The sequence below is a fragment of the Archocentrus centrarchus genome, chromosome 4 (genome assembly GCF_007364275.1).
Source record: "Archocentrus centrarchus isolate MPI-CPG fArcCen1 chromosome 4, fArcCen1, whole genome shotgun sequence".
Lineage (NCBI taxonomy): Eukaryota > Metazoa > Chordata > Actinopteri > Cichliformes > Cichlidae > Archocentrus > Archocentrus centrarchus.
In genome coordinates this window covers 18,369,190-18,395,290 of record NC_044349.1, presented here as the reverse complement: position 1 = coordinate 18,395,290, position 26,101 = coordinate 18,369,190, and the positions used below count along the sequence as shown (strand labels likewise).

The window sequence follows — 26,101 nt, the reverse complement described above, 5'->3', positions numbered from 1 at the left end:
AAGGTGAGCTTGAAAGAAAACTCGACATACTGAGATTTCACGGTGTGCCATGAGGATGGCAAAGTTGGTGAGATGGCTGCACGAGCAGGTGGTGTGTGTTTTATTGGAGTCCAGGAGTTTGCAGCCTTGGGTGGACCAGTAGCCCATCATGCTCCTCTCAGAGTAATTCCAGAAGGAGCAATTGGAGTTGAAGTAGTGCTCCATCTGCAGATAACAAGAGATATGGTTAAGTGTCCAAATAATTGACTTCCTGAAATTGAAGCACATGTAGAACACAGAGGCCATTTACCCCCTACTCATAGAAAGTATTTTTCTGCACTGATATGGATGAGGATTTTTCACTTCACAGCTCTTATGAAGCAATTCATATGTTGTATCTCATTTGGCACATGCTTGCCAAATCAAGCGAGGCATGGTTGCGTATATGAGGCCTTAATAACAGAGAAGCATAATTGTTTGACGGCATGTCTTTGGAATTGCACAGTTTCTCTGATAAAGAATGGAGTCACGCGCGGCCCTCTGGGAACTCCAGTGACAACTTTAAAAGACGAAAGATAATTGGTGCTCCAGTAATTTCATCCTAGATTGTAGGGCTAATCTAGGAGTTAATTTCCCCCACTATAAAAGAAAATGGGTATCATTTATATCCCAATGTTGATTAAAGAATTAGTTTTCATTAAGAATTCACTTAGGTTCTAAAGACTCCTTTAATTTGATGTTCAATGACTTAAATAAACTGCCGACTGACCTAGCCAGACATTTACAATTCAAATTGCAGATCTCTGTCTGCTCTAGATCTTCCCTCCTGGTGTTTTTAATATGACCCATCCATTCATTCCTGCAGGCAGACTCACATCAATGTGCTCCAGGGTAAAAATCACTGGGTCATTAATGAATACACGGCTGGACTCTTTGTTGATTGAGGCGGCGATGATGTCCGAATTGACGGCCACCGAGACGTTCCGGCTGTAAGCCTCGTTGGCCATCTTGATGGTGGCGTTTTCTGTGCTGAGGAACTGGCTGAGATTTTTGTAGAGCACAAAAACCAGTTTGGCGACTCCTGCGGAGTGAAAGATTTAAACAAACATGAGATTGGTGAAAAAGTGAAGCAATTAAAACAATAGGAGGATAAGAAAGAAAAAAAAACTGAAGGGACAAAATATGTAGAAGACCAGAAGACAAGAAAGCCCCAAAACTGACTCAGTTTATTTCAGTGTAACTGAATTTAAATTATTCAAGCAATTATCTGCATGAACGAGAGAAAGAGAAGTGAGATATAGCCGCTGAAAACTTTTACAATTGGCCTTATTTTTAGGTTTAAATCACAGGGTTTTTGGGGGGGGTTTGAGATAAACTTTGTTGTCCTCCTTCAGTGCTGCACACAATCTCTTGAAAATGAATATATTTCACAGTTTCTCCTATGCCAAATAATCACTTTGTTTTTTTTTGTTTTTTTTGGTGTCCAAGTTACCAGAGTTAACTTTGACCAAGCTTCTCTCTCTTTTCTTTTTGCAACTTACCATTCCGACTGTTGAGCTTAACGGTATTGGCTGAGAGCTGGATTGAGATCCCGCTTTTGCCGGACTGTGGAAATTTGAAATCCTGGACCTGGCCATCCGTGCTGAGAACATACACATCCAGGACTGCCAAGAGCAGAGAGGCAGGGGATGAGTAAGAGAACAAAAAAAAAAAAAAGAAGATGAAGCAAAAACAGAAAAAGAAATCGGTCATTTAAGACCATTTCAAAGCCACAAAAGCAGAGTGGAGACCATTTACGCCGCAGCTTTCTTCCTGACATTTCTGCACAAGCTGTTTCAGTTGTGCACACCAGAGGACACATGATCATCTCATGCGAATACTAAACGTTAGTGACAGTGAGCTATGCAATAAAAACGTCAGTCAGAACAGCGATTGTTTCATCCCAGCGGTGTTCCAACTAATATGAATAAAGCGGTGCTGAGAGAGACAAAAGGACTTTCTTATATGGCCTATCAGCTGAAGAAAATGAGAGAAGGAAGAGGAGGCTCTGGATAAACAATGTCCTTTTTTTTCTGACTGCACAGCAGGCTAATGTTCACATTAGTGTATAGAGTTACAAGGTCTAGACGCATACATTTATAAAGTAAGCGTGCGCAATCAGAGAATCCAGTCTATTTAATTGTCTGATATTCATCACTTTGTCAGTAAGCGACTTGTTAAACCTAATACGCGTTGTTTTTCTGTTCCCCCGAGCTTTAAACCCTTATTATGAAAACAAAGTCCTTTTTTATGAGGCAGCCTTGTTTTGCTATCACAGGAGTTACTCTTTCAATGAACTGAGAGTAATCAAATTAACCAAGACGCACATCAATCATGAACGCTTGTCATTCGCTCACCACAAACTCTGCTTTACTTACTTATATTATCTGCAGGAACTTTGACAATAGCCGGTTCCATGAGGTTGTCAGCAAGAACAAAGGCCCCTTCCTCCAAAGTATCCAGTAACATGGTGGCGGCGTGAGTTTGCTCAGTGCTGTTCATGTCCTGCCAGGACTTGAGCGCCTCTGGTCGGAGAAGGTTATCTACTGTGTCCACAATGGCCTGTATTAAACCAGATAACCAAAACAAATCCACAGAAAACAAAGAATCTTGAGTGCCTAAAAACAAATGACTTTTTCCACAGAAGAGCTGTGACATGCAGACACTGAAATGAATTAATGAAATGCTGTGCTGAAGTGTCACGTCGTTAGGAATTAAATGGACAAAAATGAACATGGAGAAGCTTAAAGGATATTTATTTTTCAGCTGTATACATTACGTGAACATTGACTTGCAACACATTTACAAAAAAAAAAAAAAAAAAAAAAAAAAAGGAGAGAATTTTTAAAATGTTAATGAAGGAGGAACTGCTGAGAGATGGAGAGGCACATCAGTGATAGTCAGGTTTCTTTTTCAAAGATGTTGCATCAAGGCAGACACTTTGGGCCGCAGTGTACCGAGCCTATCGGGTCTGTCTGATAACAGGATAGTAGGAGACGGCCTGGTGAAAGTCTAAATAGCTGATCTCAATTAAAATTCTCTGATTGCAAACTTCAGTGTACAGAAACATTTTTCTTCAAATGCTTGACTGTGGTACACGTAATTAAGCCACCCTGCAAAGGCTCTAAAAACTGTGCAGTTTGCCAAAATCTTTATTCCAACTGTACTGTTTGTCCTGTATGCAAACATTTTTTAACATTACAATTTTTGCCGTCTAAAAGCTCAGGAAAGACACAGGATCCAGAAGATGCAGGGTTTTCTTCGGGAAATAATAAAACCGATGCATGTAATCAGGTAATCAATGCTGGCGACGGCTGGAGAAAGAGGGGGGTGGGGGTGGGGGGCAGCTAATGTGAAACTGCATCAAGTATGGCAGATGTCAGATACTGATGACTCAACAATCCCTGTCCCTGATCCTCTCATGCTGTTGCAGTTTACATCGACGTGACCTCTCTGATACTGACGCTGTTCGGATGTCAAATCTAAATGTCGTGAGTTTAAAAAGCAAAAGGATGATGTGAAATGGGGTGGGGTGGGTGATATGACTATGTATATACTTTTCAGTTTCCCTGCTTCCTTTACAAGCGCACGGCCGTTGACTGGCTAATTAGCTTGATCCATTTTAACACCCTCCCGAAGGAGAGATGGATTGAGGGGGGTGACTTTGGTGGCAGGTGGAGGACACTGATGTCCCTAATGGTGTTGGGATAGAGATACAGCCAAAAAACTTTGATGTGTGAACCCAAAGCTATGAAAGCATTTTGGGAAAGAAAGGAAAAAAATATAGTTTGACCTGCACTAACCTTACAGAGCTATAGATTTGCACCTTTAATTTATGAAACCGATTACTTAAATGACCTTAAACCTAAATTTTCCCTTTACATGCAGTGAATGCTCAGGAAATGATCCTTAGGAAGGGTTCTGATACATCACAACAAAGCAGTAAATCCTTCATCAAATGAATAATGAGGGGGACGTAAGAAGAGGATGTTCACTTGAGTTGTGCTGTTATTCATGTAGGCGTGCAGTCTTGAGTAAACACAATAAATAATAACAGGGGGGAAAAAACAGAAGAAACAACAAAATACACCATAACTGTCAATGCATACAGGGGAGATAAAAACACAAAGACACATACACAGTTACAAAAAGAAGCCACCTAAGTAATTGGAGATGACTTCTCTTTGACTTAGAAAGCACTTTGAATACAACTGTGGTTTTTGTGAAGCAATTACTCAAAAAAGCAGGAAGCACAGGGAGGAGGGGATACATGACAGTGCAGAGGGTACATGCTGCTGAACTTGGGCTAGGGCATATATAGTACAGTAGTACAGGAATAGAGGGGACAGCAGCTGCAAGCAGTGGGCAGAAGCTTTGCTTCAGTACCTTCATGTATGCCCTGCATGTCCTTTCTCGCTTTTGAAGCTTTTTTATTTGAGAAGGAAAAGAACAGATACAAAATAGAGACATGTAATTTGCACAAGTTCACGAGCTTGATTAAAGGATTTGTAGAAATAATGTAGGGTTGAGTGCTAGATGGAAAAATTAACTAATAAATGACCGGTCTTGAATACCACCCGCCTGAAGCCGAAGCATAAAATCACTGTGGCTCATTCTTATGACACTGAATACACATCTGGTCCTTTTCAGAGTCTAAAATATTATAACTGCTTTTCTCTTTGTTTTGCCTGCTTTACAGCTTCGCTGAACTTGAAGTGAAGAAGACAGATCGGCAGACTGCTGACTTCATTTGGTGAAAAAAAAAAAAAAACGCAGCTATTGTATTATAGTTGTATTAACTTATCAGTAAAGTATAAAAGCTATGTAAATTACGGAGTGTAACTCAGCAAGTGGGAACTGATGAAAAACTTGAGGTAATTTTTCTTTAATACAGTCTTATTATGCGGAGGATTTGGTTACCTTATTGAAGCTCCGTCCTGCGGAATCCTTCTCGCTGGGTCTGAGCTCCTGCAGCTGAGCATCCAGGATGTCCACCAGCTGCTCCATCAGGCGCACTGAGGAGCTGATGTCCCCAGCAAAGATGGGGCCTTTGGTGTGCTTGGCTAATTCATTGGCCAAGTTAGCCGCATTTTCACCGCTGCGGATCTGCATGGGGAGAGAGTGAGTAATGTTTATGAGAATATAAGAAGACAGACTTGGAGAGCTCTCTGCAGCTCTGTTTCTAACATAAAATCACACTTGAATGAGTCCTTGAAATACCAGTTATAAAAAGAGGGTTTAATGTTTTCTTCATACGGGAGAAGCTGCTGTAGTGGCAGTTCTTTTTTTTTTTTTTGTGTGGTAAGAAAAAAGAAGAAGAAAAAAAAAAAAGATCTACAGAGAGTGGTTTGCAAAATAGAACTATGGTGCAGATTATGCAGAAGGTAAAAACAGTAAATATTTTTTATGAAAGACTTTAAACCAGAGGGTAAGATGTTTGGCACTTTTGGCAGCTCCCTTTATTCCGAGGTGAGCGCCTCAGCAAACGGATCCACATGTTTGATTTGATTTCCTGATGTAGTGCTCCCAATTACGTGGGCCTGAGACCAGCACTAGGAGCACTGAGTTTGGGTTTGCGTCTCCTCCCAATCCAAAACCGGGAATCTTTTGCATGTAACAGTGAATGCGTTAACTACTACACCTAACACCCTAACCCATGTAAATATCTATAATGTAAATTGCTAAATAGGTGTCACTTCTACGGAATGGGGTCATATTATATAATTATGAAATAATTAAATATATACTACAACTGCATGGTGCACATGTATTTCCTAGCAATCTGCATTTTTCTTATCTCTCTTTTTAACACAGTTTGTGTGATATTTTTTTGTCATCACACAGTTTTGACCATTTGAATTTTTAACACAGATATTTCACAGGTTTTTTTTTACTTATTTTATAAAAAACAAAAATATAGGACATGTCAGTCCTTTTATCATCCTGAGAAATTCAAGTTAATCTGACCCACACTTGCTGCCACCTTTATTTTTTTTCAGTGAGCAACTTACTGTTGGAATTGAAGTCCTTTACAGGAACACATTATTTTGTCTACCCTTTATTTTAAGAAAAACACTTAGAAGGAAAACAGCAAGGCAGAGCTCATACAAACCTTCTGGGCTACTTGGTTGACCCAGTGGGAGGTGCAGTTGCTGAGATCAGGGCCCTTTGGGTGCCAGTCCCCAGTGGAAAGGACACATAAATAAGATGCTGTGCCTGACAGAAAAAAATAAAATAAAAACAAGAAGAGAATTGTCAAGTTGAATCAAATATATATTTTTAGGAACAACAAAGGCAAAAACAGAGATGAAAGGAAGACGCTGCACAGGAGCAAAACAAACATGCAAATTCATAATTTATAGCTGGAACGTATATGAATCACAAAGGTTTCTTCTTGTATGTGTGCATGGAAATATAAGCCTGATCAAATTTTTTATACTTTCCACTTTGTCCACCACGATAATTTACACAGCAACTATTGGCTGTATAGAAAACTATTTTTTTTCTAGCCTGTTACTGCTACAAAATGACATTTTTCTTTTGTCTCAATCAGCACTGTGTTTAATGAGCACAGGATTTCATGTACAAGCAAATGAGGAATGCGCATCTCTACACAAGTTCTGGGAAAAACAACTGAGCCTTTTACTCCGTAACACAGGCGTTACAGATTGCTTAAGTTAACATTGTCACTGTTGATTCCTTAAAACACACACTTAAACTGCTGCTATTTATAAATAGAAAAAAGAAAAAGGGGATAGATCTGACAGATCTAACAAACGGAGGCTTCAGGTCATATTGAACGCAGCAAGCAGTCAGCCCCCGAGATGAGAGAGAGAGAGAGCCCTGTTTACCTCGTGTTCCCTTGGGACAAGGTCGCTCCACAAGCGTGCCCCTCTGGGTCTGAGGCCACATTATGTCTCTTTTCTCAATTGCCTTGCAGAAGCGTTCAGGTAAAGGGAAAGACTCCAGGGGCGGAGGGGAAGTAGTCTGTGGGATTACAGGACGTGGCCTGGGCGCTCCCCTGCTGCCCTCCTTGAGCCCTGTTGTGGTGGTAGTGTTGGCCACACCCCAGTGCACTGTGGTTGTTGTTGTGGTGGTTGTAGTTCTCAGAGGCGGAGACGTGGTGACTTCTGACAGCGGCGGTGCTGTGTAGCAGGAGAGAAAAAGAAGTAAATATTTGGGTGGAGGACTGTTGTGTGTGATGTTTGCAGTGTAGTGCAGTGGGATATGGTGTGGGGTGGGGTGGGGGGGGGAATAACATGATTGCTTCCGTGATTTACAGAGTTGGGCTCTCACTGAGATACATTTTAGTATTTATCAGCCTTCGAAAACACGATGCAGTGCTGTGAATAAAAATAATAACCAAATGGTAGCTTGACCTGTGGTTGCTGTGTGAGGTCAGCTCATTAGTGTGGCACCCCTGGTGCGCATAACATAGTATACCGAGTATTTTCTGAGAATATTCAACCTGGCAGGTTTTCAAAGCTTGACCTTCTGGTGGGCGAAAGTCTTCATGTACCACTAAACCTCAACAGTGCCCCCTGTAAGTAACATTCCTATTTTTTTCTCACCATGTTCGACGCTGTAATGCTTATACATCCAAGTACCCTGTTGTGTAAATTGCTACTAAGTGCTTTGTGCAACAAGCGCATTTGCTTTCCCGTTGACTATGGCTTATCCAAGGCACTCAGTCTGAAGCGAACAAGACAATAATTACAGTAACATCCTCCTGCCTGGCAATCATTCTTGCCTGGAAGATTTTGTGGCATGGCTGATTAAATTTCACTAGAGCAACACAGAACCTGTATGTGCAGCCACGGTGCCAGAACATTCATTTTTACACTTGTTTCTCCCTACAACTCATACTCTGATAAAACAGGTGTGCAGTAACTCTTCCAATGCCCCGGGCAAAAACAATATGTTTCAGTCGCAGAAAAGGAGAAAAATAGTGCACTCCTTACATTTAACATGAGCCACTAAGGAAAAACTATGAAGACATTTTTCATGTGATACACTAGAGGAGTGAGAGTAACAGTGTAATTACATTTCATAAAAGTTGAACATGAGGGAGCTTTATAGATGAAATGTTGATAAACATTGACTATTTGATATAAATCTGCAAGTGCAAAAAGAAAGCATAACCCCCTCAGAAAATATTTGTTGGTTGAATTTAATGGGAAAAGCTGCATCAATCAAAGGAGCTCTGAATGGAATGCAATGTGCACACTGAATCTAATCGCATGTGAGTACTTTGATTTCCTCCATTAGGCTACCTATAGAGCATGCAGAAAATGTGAAGAGGTACTGGTGCGCTGCTGGAGTTGAGCACAGTTGTTGTCAGTGGTGCAACACCTTGTGAAATCAGACGAAAGGGAGACAAGACAGAAAGTGAGAACGAGGAGGGAGTCAGAGGTAGGAGGTAAGACAAGCGACGCAGGGAGTGCTTGGTGCTGAAAAACAGAGGCACGCATAGCGGGCAATGGTATGAAAATTCACTAACAATGGGGTCAAATTGGACAAGAAGAAGACACTTTCTGTCTTCTGGTAACAACATCTCTATATGTACCCCCCCCCCCTCCCCAAACACGCGCACACACAGAACACACATACACACCCCCACCAATTCTAATACCACCATGGGCCCCACCGTGTGGATCACAGGCTTCAACACAGTTGAGCTGAAGGGAAATCGCCTTTGAGGCTGGCTGCCACCTGTGGTGAATTAGGCTCTATTGACCAGAGGAGACGACTCTCTGTGCTCCCTCCTGTTGGGGGCTATAGGACTACATATTGTACACACAAACACACACGCACAAGCAGGTGACATGAAGGTGTACACAGCTGACTGGCTGTTTTGACACTGAGCTGAAGGCAGATTTAGCTGGCTGGCTGGCTTCACCTCAGCATCCCCCTCTCTTGTCCCTTCTCCCCTACCTGTATCCTTTTTACTCAACACAGTGAAATTCTTGGCTGCACAGCCTGTCACAGCAGTTGAGAGACAACCTGTGCTTAGTGTCCTTTCAGCACCAGCATTTAGCTGGCTGGGAGAAATGTCTGTCTCTATTCTGCACAAATACCCTTTTATTGCTATAGCCCTTGTTTTTTCAAGACTCACTGAGAAGACTCAGAGATGTGAAAGCAATAGTCACTAAAAGAAAAAAAAAAAAAAAAGTTTTGCAAATTTCTCTTTACAAGTCATGGCATGTAATGTTGTGGGTCTATCCAAAGGAAACGCATGTGTGTCAACGCAGTGTTTAAATTATTATGGTTGTTTCTTCATCAACGTCTGGGTCAGAGTTGCTTGGCAAACTTCCAGAAGACTCCCAAGAAACGGTGGGGCCCTTTATGGGTTTCTCATTTCCAAAGTATGAAAGATGATAAGGCTAAAATCCCAGTCTCTGTGGGTGGGAGGTTTAGAATCTAGACAGAAATAAAATGAAAATGAATTGCTGTTCGGCAGCGTGATTCGAGATAAAGGGCTCACCACTACAGCCAATAAATCAAAGAGGCATCTGCTGTAATCCAAGTACATTCCTTTTGCATGTCAACTAACAACTGTATCTTGTCTATACTCTCATTCAACAGGACTACTTGTGTTTAAAAAATGCTGTGATGTTGAGGTTTATGTGCTAGTTAAAAAAAAACAACAACAACAACAACAACAAAAAACGCACAATCTTTTTATTCTTTGATGGTGCCTGCTGTCAACAGCAAAGCTGGGAAAATAATTAATGTTAGACTCTGGTAATACAGAGCTAGAACTAAGAGGTTTCCATTTGAGAGGGACAGCCCTGTGGCTTAGGGAAAGGGTTGTGGGGTGGATTTTAAAAAAAATGCTGGCACTAGATAAGGAAAAGACTTGGCTAACTACAAAAAAAAAATAAATAAAAAAGCTGATCTGAGTGGACACCATCATAGCTGTACTTTAAAGAGCTTCAGTAATGAGGAATACTATGAAGAGAACACATTATTTAAAACAGCTCAATTAATCCAGTTTGGAGGTTTCATGTCATGTTTATGATGCAAGCTAATCCGCTTTCCAGTGTGAAAATGAGGCTAATGTGAATGTAGGCTATACTTCCCACAGAGATTCGTTCATAAACAATGCAGCCTCTCTGACCACTGCTGTTCCCGTGTACATAGCTTGCCATCCCATAATCCTACTCGAAACACAATAATCTTATTACCTTTATGCCATAGACTAGTTTAATATAATCCAGTGAAAGCTGGGAGGAATTAACCCATAAGCATTCCAATGGACACTCTTCTCAGGTAGTCACATCTTCACAGAGATGTCTTAGTAGATATGTTTTTAAGTAGAGTGAATGGAGTAGAGTGAGGGATGTTATCGATCTGTTGGTGGTGCTGTAGCAGCCCTTTCCGTACCTTTTTCAGATTCAGAACATTAAACAAATATTTCTGTTTTTCCACTGTGGCAACACATGCCTCGACGCTCCTGAACTTTCCCTGTGCAATGTTCCTTTGATTATGACAAAAGAACCAAATCCCACGTTTGGGCTATATAGTGAAACCAGGACAGGATCCTTGATTATTATGTCTGTGCTGCACTCAGCCCAAGGGGAAGCTTCAATTAGCTGTCATATAGTGTGAGTGCATGGAGTGATATTCTCCAAAGCACTGCCACTAGTCAGGGCAGACTTATTCATAACCTCTTTGTGAGATTCAACACCCACACATTGTTGCACTTGAATGTATCTTGCTGGTTCGGTTATTACCACAGGGGTTACAGGCCTGGGATTGATGACAGACAATAAGATGGGAATCCAGGAGAGGAGCATGGCACGTCAAGTTTTGAGCCAGAGCAAAGGATATGCATAAGAACACGCACACACACAGTGCCCAGATGAGACTTTACCAGGACTCAGTATTCATACCAAGGTGACAAATGAAAACCAACAGCATGTGTGTCTTTTATATTATGTTTAATGGCTTCACTTTCAGTAGGCACCGCATGGTTGTTCATCAGGGTAATGTTTCATACACATTATCAGGTGCTATTTATCTTGTGAGAGAAGGGAAAGTGGTAAGAGAGCACACGTTTAGCATTCGTTTCAGCTAATTTGCCACATAAAAAGCTAAAATAATTATTAGATCTCACTTATCACCTCCTCTGTCCCCCTGCTTTGTCATGGAATAATCACATGATGGGAAGTGAAGCTGCTTAAGAGATTTATTGTACCGTTTGTACCTACTGTACCATTTTTTTGCAAAAAAAAAAAAAAAAAGACAAAAAAACCTGTGTGTTAAAGGAAAAGGCTTGTGGTAATCACACACTAGTGAAAGAGGAAACGTTAACAAGCCCATGAAACCTCAAACAGTTCCAAGTCTGTTTCTGTCAAACGAGGGCTGTGCTAAGCTTTTGGGAAGGGGACCGACGAATAAACCATCAGCTTTAAAGTCATTCAACGCTGAGCATAGACCAATTGAAATAAGGCGTCGAAGTGTGAGAAAAACTGTAAATAATTCTCTGTGCTAATACATCTCTGTTTCAAACATGCACTCAAGCCTCTCTGGATACAGCCTTGCATCTAAGTTCATATGGAAATAGAGTTGTTCTTGAGTATGAAATAGCGTGATGATTTATAATATGTTTGTGATGCATTTTGATATCTACCAATAATAACAATAATACACAAAGGAAATTGGATTACACGTCTTTCACTCTACGCTGCATTTGTAGCTGTGGAGGGAACACAGCGTATGATTGCTTGTGTATCAGCAGTAAATATTAAGAAAGGCGAGTGAAAATTCATATAATTTCCCATGAGTCATGTCCTTGTGAGGTGTGTACAGTACACATCTATGTCTTAGGGAACAAAACCTAATAGCTGGATTATGTTATTTTCTGTTGTCTCCAGTGTTTCTGTTTTACACAGCAGCATTGGAGGCAACACACACACTCACTCAAGCAAGCACAGACATATATACAGATTTATACAAACATATACACTCTCACACACAAAATGACACCTAAGTATAGAGAACAGACTTAGCAGCTGCCTGACTACCGCCTGTTTTTTTTTTTTTTCCTTGCAGCTTTCTGAACTGTACGTGCCTCAAATTTCAAGCATTAACTCAAAGTGTGCCAGACAGACTGATATGTAACACTGTGCACAGGAGAGGGTGTCTATTTTGGGGACAGTCATGTGCACGTGCACAAGTGCACAAAGACGCGCATCTGAGCGGTTATGTGTGCATCTGCGAGCACGGAGCTGCAAAAAAACACAAAAGTCCATGCAAACCCACAGATTAGAGCAACACAGACTCCCATAGACACAATAATCATGCCCGTGTGAAATAAATCTCCTCAAAGGCATGTGTCAGGGAGTGATGGGGGACCATTGTGATGTCTGAGTAATAATTCTTTTAATACGTCTTGTTTCACAGTCTGACTGTAATCAAACAAGAGACTGCGGATCCCCTTGGCTATAGGACTCAGTGTAACTATAATCATCCCCCTCCCCTTTATGTAAAACAACTCTTTGTGACATTCTAAATCATAACCCCGGGTTTGCTATTGCCCGCATCTTGTATGCTGTCAGTGGAGATTATTTGGCTATGTTGTGTAGAGTAGTATAACATCAGCATGTAAGGCATTCCAAGAGAACTTATAACTAGCAGGTCAGTACTATAGGAGAAAATTATATTGTGGTGTTTTGGTATAAGTAGTGAAATGGTATTCTTTATCCAGTAGCCACTGCTCAGCGCTGGAGTAACAGCAAGGATCATGATCATATTTCAGAGGAAACAGGTGATCTCCTAACCTGATGTGCAATAGCCTTTATTACCACCAGATACTGGATGGTTAGGCATTATCCCACAAAGTAATATCTGAGACGCGTGAATAATACTCTAAATCCCCATTGTGGAATTTCCCTTTTTTATCAGCCTAGTTAAATTCACTCCTATATCGTAACCACAAATGGGGAACAGCGGTGTCACGATGTAGACAGAATAACTAAATGGTGTTAAAAAACAAAAATAGATACAGGGGAGGAATGAAGAACTGAAACAGGAAGATATTAGTTTTGTATTCTAAAAGCAACAAAGGAGACATTTACCTAACAAAGTTAAAAATATCAGGTGCCCGGGCAGAAAAATATGAGATTTAGGGACATATTTAAGCTGCTCAAGAAAATATGAAACTTGCTGAATTAACTTGTTCCTACTTGGAACCAAGAAATGGGCCTTCCAAGCGGTCAGCTCGCTCAGGGGGATTTTATACAGACTTGTTGCAGATTGTGCAGTGAGGTGTTTCATTTGGCTGAGTCTTGGCTGGCTGGGCTTGTGTGGTCAGAATTAAAGTCACCCTGACAGAGGTGAATAGTTACTTATAAAGACTCAGGAATTTATCAATAGAAAATGAAACTGAAAATCGATGGGAAATACAAAATTGCATTTTTTTTTTTAAAAGAGAAATAATTAAAACATTGATCCTTAAAAAACAAACAAAAACAAAAACTCTTCTTTTGGGGCATTAGTCAGCATGTGTACCCTGATCTTCATGTTACGACGGCCATTTTTGCCCTGTTGTGTGTATGCAGTTTCCCATGAGGCAGAGCTAAGGATTTGCTCAAATCCAGTCATTTAGTGTGCTCTGCTCTCACTAGGCATTATTTGAGCAGTCTGACTTAGGCATTAGCCTGACTTCAGGAGAGAAGTCAAACAGATGCCTGTGGGTGAAGACGTGGATCTAAGGCGCTGCTCATGTACATTCCTGGAGGAGGGAGACTTAAAAGAAAAAAAAAAAATGGCTGCTGGTAGTTTGGATCAGCTGGAGGGCGAAGCGGAAACAAGGCTCTGATGTGATTGGTGGTTAATGTTACGCCGTGATTACGCTTGCTTGCAGACGCGAATACGGACAGCTGTGGACACCACGGATGAGTAGTTGTTCTTATTAAAATAGTCTTCTGGGAGGACGCATGCTTGTAATCTGCACAGACAAGCCCGTGACAACAAATTTGAAGGCACGCCAATGTCTGCATGTAGCCTCGCTTTCACTGATGACAAAACTGGCATTACTCTAACCCAAGGTGACCCTCACATATTCACGGATGTCAAAAACATGATGCATGCTTTAGGACAGATATGTGGATTTGGTTGTCAGGGTTAAAGGTAGGTTGATTCAACTGAACACCAACCAGGAAAATGGGAGTCTGCAAATAACAAAAAAAAAAAGGGGGGGGGGGGTCTGAAAAATAATAATATGAGGGAAACAGACAGAAAACAAGCCGTAGTTATTGAAGAACAGAAAGGGTTATTTTCCATATAAATACCTTCCCCACTCACATCACTGTGTCCACTTGTGATTGTTGTCAAGGCAAACAAACTTTTAACACATCCTGAACCACGATCCTGTACCACAGACGAGCAAGTCAGTCAAGATAGAAGTTTCTACCATTTTACCAAAAACAACCTCAGTCCCCAAATCCACAACCTGATAACAATAATTTAAAAAAAGACATTTTAATTATTACTAACACTTGGAGTTAGCACCTCCTTAACCAAGCCAGCAAATCAGCGATGGCAATACCTTAAAAATAAAGAACAAATTCAAACTCAGTGACACATACACGTCGACTAACGGTTGACACACATACTGCATCTTAGCGGAGGAGCTTAGACGGCTGTGAAAACTTAATGATGATGTTGAGTGACCATCTTTTTTTTTTTCCCCTCTTCTTGTTTTCTCTCTAAATGTTGCCACGCACAAGTTGACCTCCATGTAAGTGCCACAGAAGACAGAAATAAATCATAGTGCTGCTTATTAGAGAGCTGTATATTTATCAGACTATAAGAGGTAAGCTCTCTAGGGTGACTGCTAATGCATATGAGTCACAAGCATTTGTTAACAGCTGAACATTTTTGCACTGTAAAGCACTTTCATAACACACAAACTACAGGGCATTGTTTTGACCACATGCAGACTTTTGTAAGCTAATTGGCAACTCGTGTCAGCGAGCCGTACCTTATCATTTTAAACAAATTGGGTCATTTTCTTTCTTACGATCCCTACTTGCAAATGTATAATTTGAGTGTGCAGCAAAGATTGAAACTGTATGCAAATGTATTGACATTTGAACAATTAAAAAGGTGGTTTTGATTTGCGTGGGTGTTAACTGCAGCACTGGGGGCTTTTATACAGTAGTGATTTTACAGCACGGGATAAAATAAAAAGGTTCCAAGGCTCACCTGTGTCCCATCCTGGAAATGTCAGAGCCTGTTTTTGCCCACTTCGGGTATAAAAAGCTTTTGATATGCTTACTCGGTGGTTTGAGGCCACAGAGCTCAGCATGAATGCATTCTCAATAGAAATTGGTGCATAATGAGTTTTCTTTGAGAATACCTCATTCAAATCAATGTAATCATCTCACTTTAAAAAATGCAACAAAGGAATGTGCCTTTTGTTTGGGCTCCTATATGCAAAAAGGGTAACATGCATGGAGCCATGGTTAAATGAGTGGATTATAGTGCTGTTGGTCAAAGCCAAGAGAGGGACTTACTGACCCATTTAATGTCCACTTCCAGTGGAGCTGCTTGTTGAATCTGACCCCATCCACTTCCCCATAATCCTACAAGAGATGATCTTGTCTCTACATGAGCAATGCTATTGGACTTGACAAGAACCCAACTGTCTGTCGCACAAGGTCTCAGCATCACTTTGATGTTTAGCATTCCATGACGGATCGAATCAAGTGACTGAGTTGTTTGTGCACTTGAGAAATACAAGGGAAAAAAAGAGCAGAAAGTGCAGTAAAAGCAAAGTTTTGGTCTAGCTCCTACCAGTTCTACGAGCCTCTGTTTAATCTCTGAAATGCCTTATAAAAATAAAAATCTATAAAGGAAAATTTTAAACCAGCACATCCTTTTTTTAAAAAAAATAAAAAAATAAAATCAAAAGTGCAACACAGCCCTAGAAAGACTGAAAGATTGGAACCATTTTACCTGTTAGATTCTTAGGACTAAAACACTGCGCAGCACATACTGATTCAAGTAGAACTATTGTTTTGCTGTTTACACACTCTTGTTAAAAGTAAATAACTATTTATGGTATGGCTGTTGATACACTATGTTGCCAAAAGTGTTCACTCACCCATCCAAATAATTGAATTCAGGCGTTCCAATCACTTCCATAAAATCAAGCACCTAGGCATGCAGACTGCTTCTACAAAGATTTGTGAAAGAATGGGTCGCTCTCAGGGGCTCGGTGAAAAATCACAGAGCAGGGTTAGTGGATGCCGGGACACATGGTGAGCAGAGCTCATGCTACGGAACTTCATGTGGTCTTCAGATTAACTCAAGAACAATGCGTTGAGAGATTTATGGAATGGGTTTCTATGGCCAAGCAGTTGCATCCAAGCCTTATATTACCAAATACAATGCAAAGCATCAGATGCAGTGGTGTAAAGCATGCCACCAGTGGACTCTAGAGCAGTGGAGACATGTCCTCTGGAGTGACAAATCATGCTTCTCCATCTGGCAATCTGATGGATGAGTCTGGGTTTGTTGGCTGCCAGGAGAGCGGTACTTGTCTGACTGCATTGAGCCAAGTGTAAAGTTTGATGGAGGGGGGGATTATGGTGTGGGGTTGCTTTTCAGGAGTTGGCCTTGGCCCCTTAGTTCCAGTGAAAAATGTACTCTTAATGCTTAAGCATGTCAAGACATTTTGGACAATTTTATGCTCCCAACTTTGTGGGAACAGGTACTGTAGGGAATGGCCCCTTCCATAAAGACATGGATGAACGAGTTTGGTGTGGAAGAACTTGACTGGCCAACCCCATAGTACACCTTTGGGATGAATTAGAGCAGAGACTGTGAGCCACGCCTTCTTGTCCAACATCCCATAAACACACTCCTAAAGCTTGGGAAAAGCCTCCTCACAAGAGTTGAAGCCGTTATAGCTGCAAAGGGTGGGTCAAAATCACATTAAACCAAATGGATTAAGGATGGGATGTCACTCCAGTTCATGTGCGTGTGAAGGCAGACAAGTGAAAACTTTTGGCAATACAGTGTATCTCTTTGGATTGTTTCTTTGATTTATAATGAGCCAAACCCCTTCAGCAATCAACAGCAGAATTTGCATGTTCAAGCCAGTTACAGTTATGGATTTAATTAGCTCAGCTCTGTTGTACAAACAGTCCTTTACTGCATGTGCATGTGGTCTAGGCTTCTACCCGTGCATGAGACAATTTGATGGTTCTTTTATTTTTAGTTTCCTTTTTTTTTTTGGCACTGCTCAAAACACATAGTTTCAACTTTTAACACCACAAAAGCATTCTGATAGTTTGTTTCAGTGCCCAGTGATGCAGGCACTGAAACAAGCATAAAGATATCAAAGAGAGGGCGTCCCGTGACAGCCAGAAAAAATTGCCATCATTTATGTGTCAACATCAGCCATGTGGGAGGACAAGTTTATTGACATCTTGATGATCATCCTGGACCATTCTCCCTTGCTCTCATCGACTGTAACTCAACATACATTAGTCAGCAACAGGGCCAGGCTCATGTCTCATTTGTCAAGAGGAGAGAACAGAGTCCTTGTAGACATTAAAATACAGATGAGAGAATAAGGAAACCCTAAGGAGAGGGAAATACAGGATGTCAGAGACCGTATATTTCTTAACATCCTAGACAGGAAGTGAAATGGGCCCCTTTTGATGCTTGAGAGGTATCTGTGTGAATAAACAAACTGGCATAGCGTGATTTAAGACACTCAGACCACTGGAGTGTGGTCTTTTTTGGGGGCAGATCCTTTTATAGCCCCTGATTTTGCCCCAAAATAATCAGTGTCCATTTAACAAAGGAAAAAGTTGATTGAGTGTGCAGTGTGTTTATAAACATCTTATTCCAGGAATCCATATCAGTTAATCTGAAAAGATATTGTTGACTGCTTCAAAGTCAGTTTACTGGTCAGTTTACTGGCATGAAAACCATGCACCAATTGATTTTCATAAGATAGAAGAAAAAGTAACATGGGCACTTATACAGTGGCTGTCCATTTCTTCACGAGTACAAAGAATGTATTTTCACAGGTGGAAAAGAAAAGTTTGAAATCTTATATTTTTGTTAATGAACCCTGTGCATTTTACTTCAAGTTTGCTTTAGTCTGGCTAGACTGATGCAGTTCCACTGGCTGAACCCAATCTAGCAGCTCTAGCCCTTGTCCTATCACTACCAAAGTGGACGAGCGAACACATTAATAAATACTGAGCTCTTGGATAATCTGTGAAAAAGTTGCTTGACCTCTGTGGCTCATCACTGACTACGCTGAGCATTACGTGGACTTAGGATTCTGGGTGTGGAGGGGATTAAGATAATTACTGTTATTATATTCTCAGTCTAAGGACTATTGCAAGCCTAGGCTAGTCACCGCTCAGCTCTTGACAGCTAAATTAAAAACATATGCTGTCGATGTGACCCTGGATGATTGATCCTTCTCTTTTGTGCCTGCCATTTCTTACTGTCTTACAGAGAACCTTGAATCCTTACACTCCTGCTATAGACCGGAAAATGAAGAGTGAAGTGTTTTTTTTCTCTCTTTTTTTTCACTTTTTAATGGCCAACAGAGATTTCAAGTTTCAGCATCACTGGGGGAATTATCTAACCTTGCCCCAGGCCAGACTTTGCACCTGTCCAGGCATGTATGTTTCCAGAGGTGAGAGTATCTCTCTCTCTCTTCCTGTCTTACTCACTCTGAGAAAAAAAAAAAAAAAAAAAGAATATGCTAGCAGGGGTCCCTGGAGCCTTAGCACCAGGGACTCAGGGAACGCCCGGATGGTAAACCTCCCAAATCCCCAAGATACTGATCCCTTATGATATGGTAACTGGCTTCGAGGTGTTGTTTACCACAGAGCCCCGCTCACTTCAATGCTTTCCTACACTCCAAAGCTTCCCATAACATATCTAGCACATATTAGATTCTAAATTAAAAATCAGTCAACTGTGACACTTGATGCACAGATGGGGATAGCAGAGGAATATAAAAGTGCACTTGACAGCAACTAAAATCACCATCTCAGCAATGCAACTGAAACTATTGTCTGCAGGAGAAATTATTATTATTATTACTGTTTCTTACCATGTGCCGGATCAGGCGGGCCAAACTCCAAGTTGTATCTCAGGATGTAAAAGTTATTCCACACATAGAGCTGGTTATCTCGCGGGTTATAATCCACAGCTGCGATGTACTGGTACTGGTTGGGAAAGTGGATATCAACGTATTCCCCACGGTTCTGCTTGGTATTGTAAATATAATCAATCAGGCTCTTGCTGACCTCACTTTCATTGTCTTCATAGGTGGACCGGACCACATACAGTACTCCACAAACCATGAAGGCATTGGAGGCTGAGCGCTTATCATAGGCTGTGTCCCAGGTAGCTTCAAATCGTAGCGTGTAGGGGTTCAGCTGGCTGATCACCATCATACCATTGTTCTGCTCTGTGGCATAAATCACCCACAACCCGTTCTCATCCACTGCCAGGTCAATGTCTGTTTTTCCTCCCCACTTGTAGGGTGACGTGTCGTGGTAGTTGGCATTGTTGATGATCGCCTCACCACTTTTGATTCGAGTCCGCAGGTCAAACTTCACAATGTTGCGGGTACGCTCCTTGTTGAAAAACACGGCCCCATCATAGACCACAAATCCAGTCCCATCCACCCGGTGAGGCAGCTTGTAGGTGATGGTTTGACGGGCATTTTGAAAGTCATCCAAGGAGGAATACTCAATTAGAGTGTCTGTTCGATAGGGAGTCCAAGGCATGAAGTAAATTTTGTCGCCGGCTTGCAGTGGGTCTTTGCACCAGGCGCCAGCTTGCTGCTCCGCTTCAAATAGAAAGGAAGGTTCACCGACAGCTTTCAGTGTCCCGGGACAAAGAAAAACTAGTAATGGAGAAAGAGTAGAATGAGAAACAGAAAGGTTAAAATGTGAAAAAAACAAACATAAAATTAAATAACCAATTTAATAGCTAATTTCTTCATTTTGTTTTACAGGTTGTCCAATAAGAGTGGGGACAAACACATATCAATGAGTGGCCAAAACACAACTAACATCTATAGCCAATATAAGGACGTTTTGTGCATAGAAAGAAATATACAAAGAAATAGGAAAGTTATTAAGCATAATGTTTAAATATATAGTAGTTTGAAACAAAAAGAAGGCTGGCCTCATAGACATTAACTGTTGAGTAAAACACAAATGAGGGGAAACATAACATAAACAAAACTTAACATAACAATTGGTCCTGTAAATAAAAATATGCAGCCAACTAAAGTCACTTGGCAACAGACGGGAGAGGTTATGACAGAGCAGGAGTCAGCGGAGTCTGCAAAATGTGTATACTTAGATGTCTCAGTTACACCACCTATTCTATGGTATATACCTGAGAGGCTTGTCATTACGAAGTGGTGCAAATATCACAATCATTAAAATAAAAAAATAAAATAAAAAATTGAAAGGGTCTCTTGAGGTGTTTTGGTTGTTGTCTGAGGTATAGGAGGCATAAGAATCAACGGAGAAAAAGAGCACCAAGTGGTCAGGTGAGAATAATGGGGAAAACGGTGAGAAGGGTAAGGGTCTTGGAGAGAAAAAGGGACAGTTGATAGCAATAACTTGAAAAGAGGGCCAGGAAACACTGTTACCATGGCATGCTATGGAAAAGGGTTTAGAAGCCAGGCAATATGAGATTCTGCTGAGTAGCAAAGCACCCAGGGAGAATGAGAAGAGGATGCCCCTATGGACTGCAGCCAATACTCCCCCATTTACATCTTTTGGCTGCATGTGTACTGTCTCTTTTATGGCCAGCTTTACTTCCCTTGTAGCACAACACTGGCTGCTAACATTACAGTTGGCAGGGGGGTGGGGGGTGGGGTTCTGAAGATAACGTCTGCAATGGGTTTGTAGAGGCCACCATGGGAAAATAGGTAATTTACAACTAGATGCCACAAAACAAGGAGCTAGGGTTTGGATCGTGTCTGTTATTTACCTTTTTGCTCCACTTCTATTTTAAGCGTTGGAAGAGAGAATGAAAGGGGTGCAAGGGAAAAAAAGAGATTAATATGAATTAAGTGTCATCGCCACGATTACATATGCAGAAACACGTTATGAAACATGGAACAAGACGGGTACACCTATTAAAACAGGAACGTTATGAGAAAGATGACACACAGACGTCAATGTCCTGTCTTAGAAAAAGGGTTAGATTAGAGCACCAGAAAATGTGTGGTCACATTTGGGATCACGACCAATTGTCACAATTGTTTATAGCAAAGTGGTGGGTGGATTTATTTATTGATTTATTTATTTTGACTGCCAAGTTGGAACATGCACTATTTTCATTATCTTCAGTCCAATTCAGTATCTGATTCCAACAATTCTAACCATTCTGATATATCTCTCTTTAGTTAAAAATGTGGTAAAAAAAAATCAGCATAAACTACTGTAATAGGCATATTTTCTGACACCTTCTGACATCTTACAGATGGACAAATCACACTATACTTCAACAATATAGTGCGATTTATTCATGTAAGTAAAATAGCTACTCTGATTTTGTCATAAAACCAGTCATTCAGTTAAATCCACTCACCACCAAGATGAATTTTCCTTTTTTTCTTAGAAAGTAGAAAGCTGTACAAATACGCTGCTCAAAATTATTTTTTTTTAACTCAGCAAGGATTAGATAGATAGTAGACTAAACTTTGGGAAGCATAAGCAATTGTGAATCCGTTTCACCTGCTTTGGCACGAATGAAAGCTACAACAGGCACACTGGAGAGGCAACAACATGACAACTCCCCAAAAGGGGACAGTTTAGCAGGTGGTGGCCACAGGCCATTACTCTCCATATCCTTCCTGACCCATGTTCCTCTAATTTTGCTTTTTGCTAGTGTCCTTGTCAACAGCCCATTCAGGTTGCACAGGCAGACACCATCCTGCAGAATGGCACATCCATATGTGCTGTAACGAGAAGGTTTCAGGTCCTCCCAACACAGTCTCAAGAGTGTGGACAGGGCCATAAAAGGACATCAACCCCAGCCCAACAAAACAACCCCCAGTGAGCTACTCATGTGCATACTTCTGACCAAACCATCAGACACAGACATGAGGGTCTCACGTCCTTTAGTGTGGCCTTTGGTCATAGTCCAGCACTGTGCAGCTCAACTGGCATTCACCAGAGAACACCAGAACTGGCATGTTCTCCACTGGAACCCCATTCTCTCCACAGATGAGAGCAGGTTCACACTGAGCACAAGTTGACAGACGTGAAAGAATCTGCAGATGCCTTGGTCAGTGTTAAGCTGCCTGCAATAACATCAAGCATGAGTGGTTGGCAGTGGGTCAGCGATGGAGTGGGGGGGCATGTCCTTGGACAGTTGCACAGACCACCACGTGCTAACCACCTGTATCCTGACTACTGTTAAATACCAGGATGAAATCCTCAGACCCACTGTCAGACCTTATGCTGTTGTAGTGGGTCCTGGGTTCCTCTAGTGTAGGACAATGCCAGGCTTCACCAGAGCGTGTGGGCAGTTCCTGGATGACAAAGGCATTGATGCCATTGACTGGCCTTCATTTCCTCAAACCTGAATCCAACTGAGAACCTCAGAGAACACCCAGACTGTCCAGGAGATCACTCTCCTGGAAGGAGAATGCCAAGACACCATCTGCCGTCTCTTCAGGAGCACACCCAGGCATTATCGGAACTGCACACAGGCACGTGGTGGCCACACACACATTACTGAGTCACTCTATGACACCATGATTTCAATTTTAAATTGTAACTTTTGGTGTGATTTTGAATCCAACCCTCAAAGAGCTTATGAATTCTGCATTGTATATCAATAAAGCTTTTATTCATCAAGATTCTGTGTTATTTCAATTTTTTTTTCATTTTTGAGCAGTGTAATTGATAGCATTTTGATGTGCAATTTAAATAAGTTTTAACATAATAAAGATCCAATTTTAATATTCTGGGAAAAATAAAATACCAAAGTCTCTGTGTAACACTTTTATCATTATCTACCACTTTTAAAAAAGATAAAGCCATGCACAAATAAGTTCATTGCAGACCAAGGGAGCAGGTAATCACTGTAAATTGTTGGAGCAAAATACATTAATATACCTCTTATGCGCTCACTGTGGAAAAATGTATTTAATTTTATGTTCCATAAGACTGTGCACAATTTGTATAGTTGTTTTGGTTTCCATACAAGTCTGCTATAAATTAGCCATCATGGGCGCAGTCAAACAAGGCACTCTGAATGCACTTGTGCTAAGAAGCATTATCCAGTCCATTAAACTGAGATGTCAATAGCCAATAAAACATTTCACATTTCACTAAAACATAAAAAAGAATGCCATATGCATTGTAAGTGAGCAGCAGCTAATTCTTAACTGCAACAATACAATAATGTGATATATATATATATACACAATGTATATAAACAAGGTACATCTAAAGCCTAGGTCAGACTGGACAATTTTAGACAGTTCAGAAGTAGTCTGTTTGGTGTTGAATCTACATTGTTTTATAAGAGGCAACAAGTGGGACATTACAGAAAAGGAAATTAAGTAATTCAGTGCAATTTCTATGAGAAAACTAAGTTTGTGATCAGTACTGCCACACTTTTTTTTTTTTTTTTTTACTTTTATAAAGCATCAACAATAAATAATATCTATCTGTGGGGTGTTTGAAGCACACTAGTATTTCACTTGATACTGATTCTTTCAACAATTATTTCTGCACAGTTCTTTTTTTGTGCCCTTCAATCCACGCTCCTATTCATTTGTGTCTTTTTCACAATAGGATAACGTGAGCATAATTTTTTATTTTTTTTTCTGAGTCTTGCAATACTCCTTCTGAATATATGTTCCTATCAAAACTGAAATCAGTCAGAAACTGTTGCATCTGATCTTGGCTTCAGTGGCAAAAAAGAACAAAAAAAAAAATTTTTTACTGAAACTTGAAATTCAAAAGGATCCACAAATGAATGCACTCCATTCTGCAGAAGAAATTCAAGTGTACTGCACCTAACTAAGAGATCTCATATGGATAGGAATCAAACAAACTAACAACAGTTCACTGAAGCTGCCTCAGCCACATAAAATAGAGGAGGTGAGAAGCAGACAGAGAGACATGGGGTGAAGGAAATCTGGAAATAAAGGGAGAACACATGACCGAAGACCTGATGACATAAGTAGAAATGTAAAAAATAGAAATAGCAATCAGTGTGATCAGAAATCGTTCAGTGGATGAAGAGAGTGAGTCAGATACCCAAGGAGGTTTCCTGCAGATTGCACAGGGGAAGGGAAGAAATTAAGTCAGTTTATATACAGCAACATTAAAACAAGCATGAGACACATTCCAATCCACATTTAACCCATGAAACTACATTCTTCTAGGAAATTGATTGATCTTTTAAAAAAATTCTTCTAATTAAATTGGAATGACCATTACTAGCAACTGTTAATAATCTGGCTTTCTATTATTTTTTAATAGATTTTTGCTGTCAGCTCAAGTTAGGTGACCTGGTGTTGAATTGAAGCATTGCATTAAATACACTGAAAAAAATAAGAAGGGGTTGGGAGAGGGTGAGGGTGCAAAACAAAACGATCAAAAAGGGTTCAATGCTCATGCTGTTGGAGGCACATTTTTTCACCTGTTTTCCTATTCTGGCCATCGTTGTCACATGGAGCTGAGGGTTTACGTGCCTTAGCATGTGATGAAAATGAAAGTACTAGCAAAGGCCTGTTTATGCCAACTGGCATGACACAGTTTTACAAGTCAGAACAGAGAAGGAATCATTCTTTTTCTTTTTCTCACTAATTTGAAATTGCTTGCATAGAACAATCTTAATAAAGAAACATCTTGGCTTTTATATTGCTTGATTCAAGCAATTACTGGAGCCAATTCAAAGGGTGAGTCAGTGCCAGGTGAAAGCAAAATTTACATCCTTGGCTGGAATATGAAGCTAATGCTGCTAATGAGGGCAGTTCATGACAAGAACCAAATTATAAAGCCAAAGGATGAAAATGGCTGGAATGTAGGTAAGTTATTGCACAGGCCACTTGCACAGAAGTGTAATTATGCAAAGACTTAGAAAATAGAATGAATGAATTTAATTGGCGAGGGGAAAAAAAAACATTTTAAGTCTTCTGTTGTGTAACTGGTACTTATATTTCTTGGGGACAGTGAGATTTTGAGGAGTGGTAGTAACTGGGCAAAATGAGGACACTGTCTTCGGTTGCCCTGCTGATCAGCTTAATGGGGATTTAAAACGTTCTCTTGAAAAACATCTTCTCAAGTCTTGTATCCCAGCAAATCCCAGGGGTCCCTAAGCTTCTGGACTACTAAATTGTTTTTAATCGTGAACCTTTCTATTTGGCATATGATCTATTCGATCTGCATTAGCCTGAAGCTACAAAATGATATGAGGAATATGGATTGTTATTTTTTGGGGGGGGTGAGGAGACAGAGGATTGGTTACAGGAGAACAACAAAACAGGCAACTTGCCTATAAATTGACATCTATCACTGTTTACAGTAAAGGGTTGAATAGGAAAGGCTGGACTGGGCTTGTGTGGACTGAATCAGACTGGGAGAACACTATACACTTACCAGGGCAGTTGCGATAGGATACATTCTGTGTTCTTGGTCCTATTCTGGTTGGGCATGGACCTTGAGAAGCAAAAAGATGGGGCTACAGACATGCATGTTTGAAACTGTTTAGAGTGAAGTGAAAACTTGCTTTTATTTTCATTTGTTAGACAGACTTTGGTAGGGCTGAAAGTCCTTGGTCAGAAGTTTATATTTCACTGCACACTAACAGCCTAGTCTGTTTCCTCAGTGAAAGATGAAGGCAAAAAAAAACAATCATAGAAGTGGGTGGACATGAGTGCACCTTGAGGTTAATCCTACTATTAAAGTTTGAGGTATCACAGCAAGACATGGAATCAATATGTTACTTGACTATAAGGTGAGCTCCCCCTCCCACCCAAAAAACAGGTTGTAAAGAAATAAGTTAATAGTTGAGTACAGTCTGAGGCAGGACCTCCAGGATTCGT

At 40.7% G+C, this 26,101-nt stretch overlaps 1 protein-coding gene across 5 annotated transcripts in view; it reads right to left on the bottom strand.

The window, feature by feature from the left end:
* adgrl2a (adhesion G protein-coupled receptor L2a) overlaps positions 1 to 26,101 on the bottom strand; it is a 95,404-nt gene that overhangs the window by 17,241 nt on the left and 52,062 nt on the right. For 2 of the 5 annotated variants that reach the window (XM_030726720.1, XM_030726722.1), the window contains exons 5-13: positions 19,118 to 19,918; positions 6,870 to 7,163; positions 6,131 to 6,234; positions 4,939 to 5,124; positions 4,405 to 4,443; positions 2,397 to 2,580; positions 1,521 to 1,643; positions 855 to 1,060; positions 31 to 204 (exon numbers count right to left, since the gene is read on the bottom strand). In XM_030726720.1, the coding sequence (XP_030582580.1) occupies positions 31 to 204; positions 855 to 1,060; positions 1,521 to 1,643; positions 2,397 to 2,580; positions 4,405 to 4,443; positions 4,939 to 5,124; positions 6,131 to 6,234; positions 6,870 to 7,163; positions 19,118 to 19,918 (2,111 nt within the window). Of the gene's footprint in view, positions 1 to 30; positions 205 to 854; positions 1,061 to 1,520; positions 1,644 to 2,396; positions 2,581 to 4,404; positions 4,444 to 4,938; positions 5,125 to 6,130; positions 6,235 to 6,869; positions 7,164 to 19,117; positions 19,919 to 21,021; positions 21,037 to 26,101 lie in introns of all 5 variants that reach the window. The other 3 variants (XM_030726721.1, XM_030726723.1, XM_030726719.1) reach the window with 2 other exon arrangements.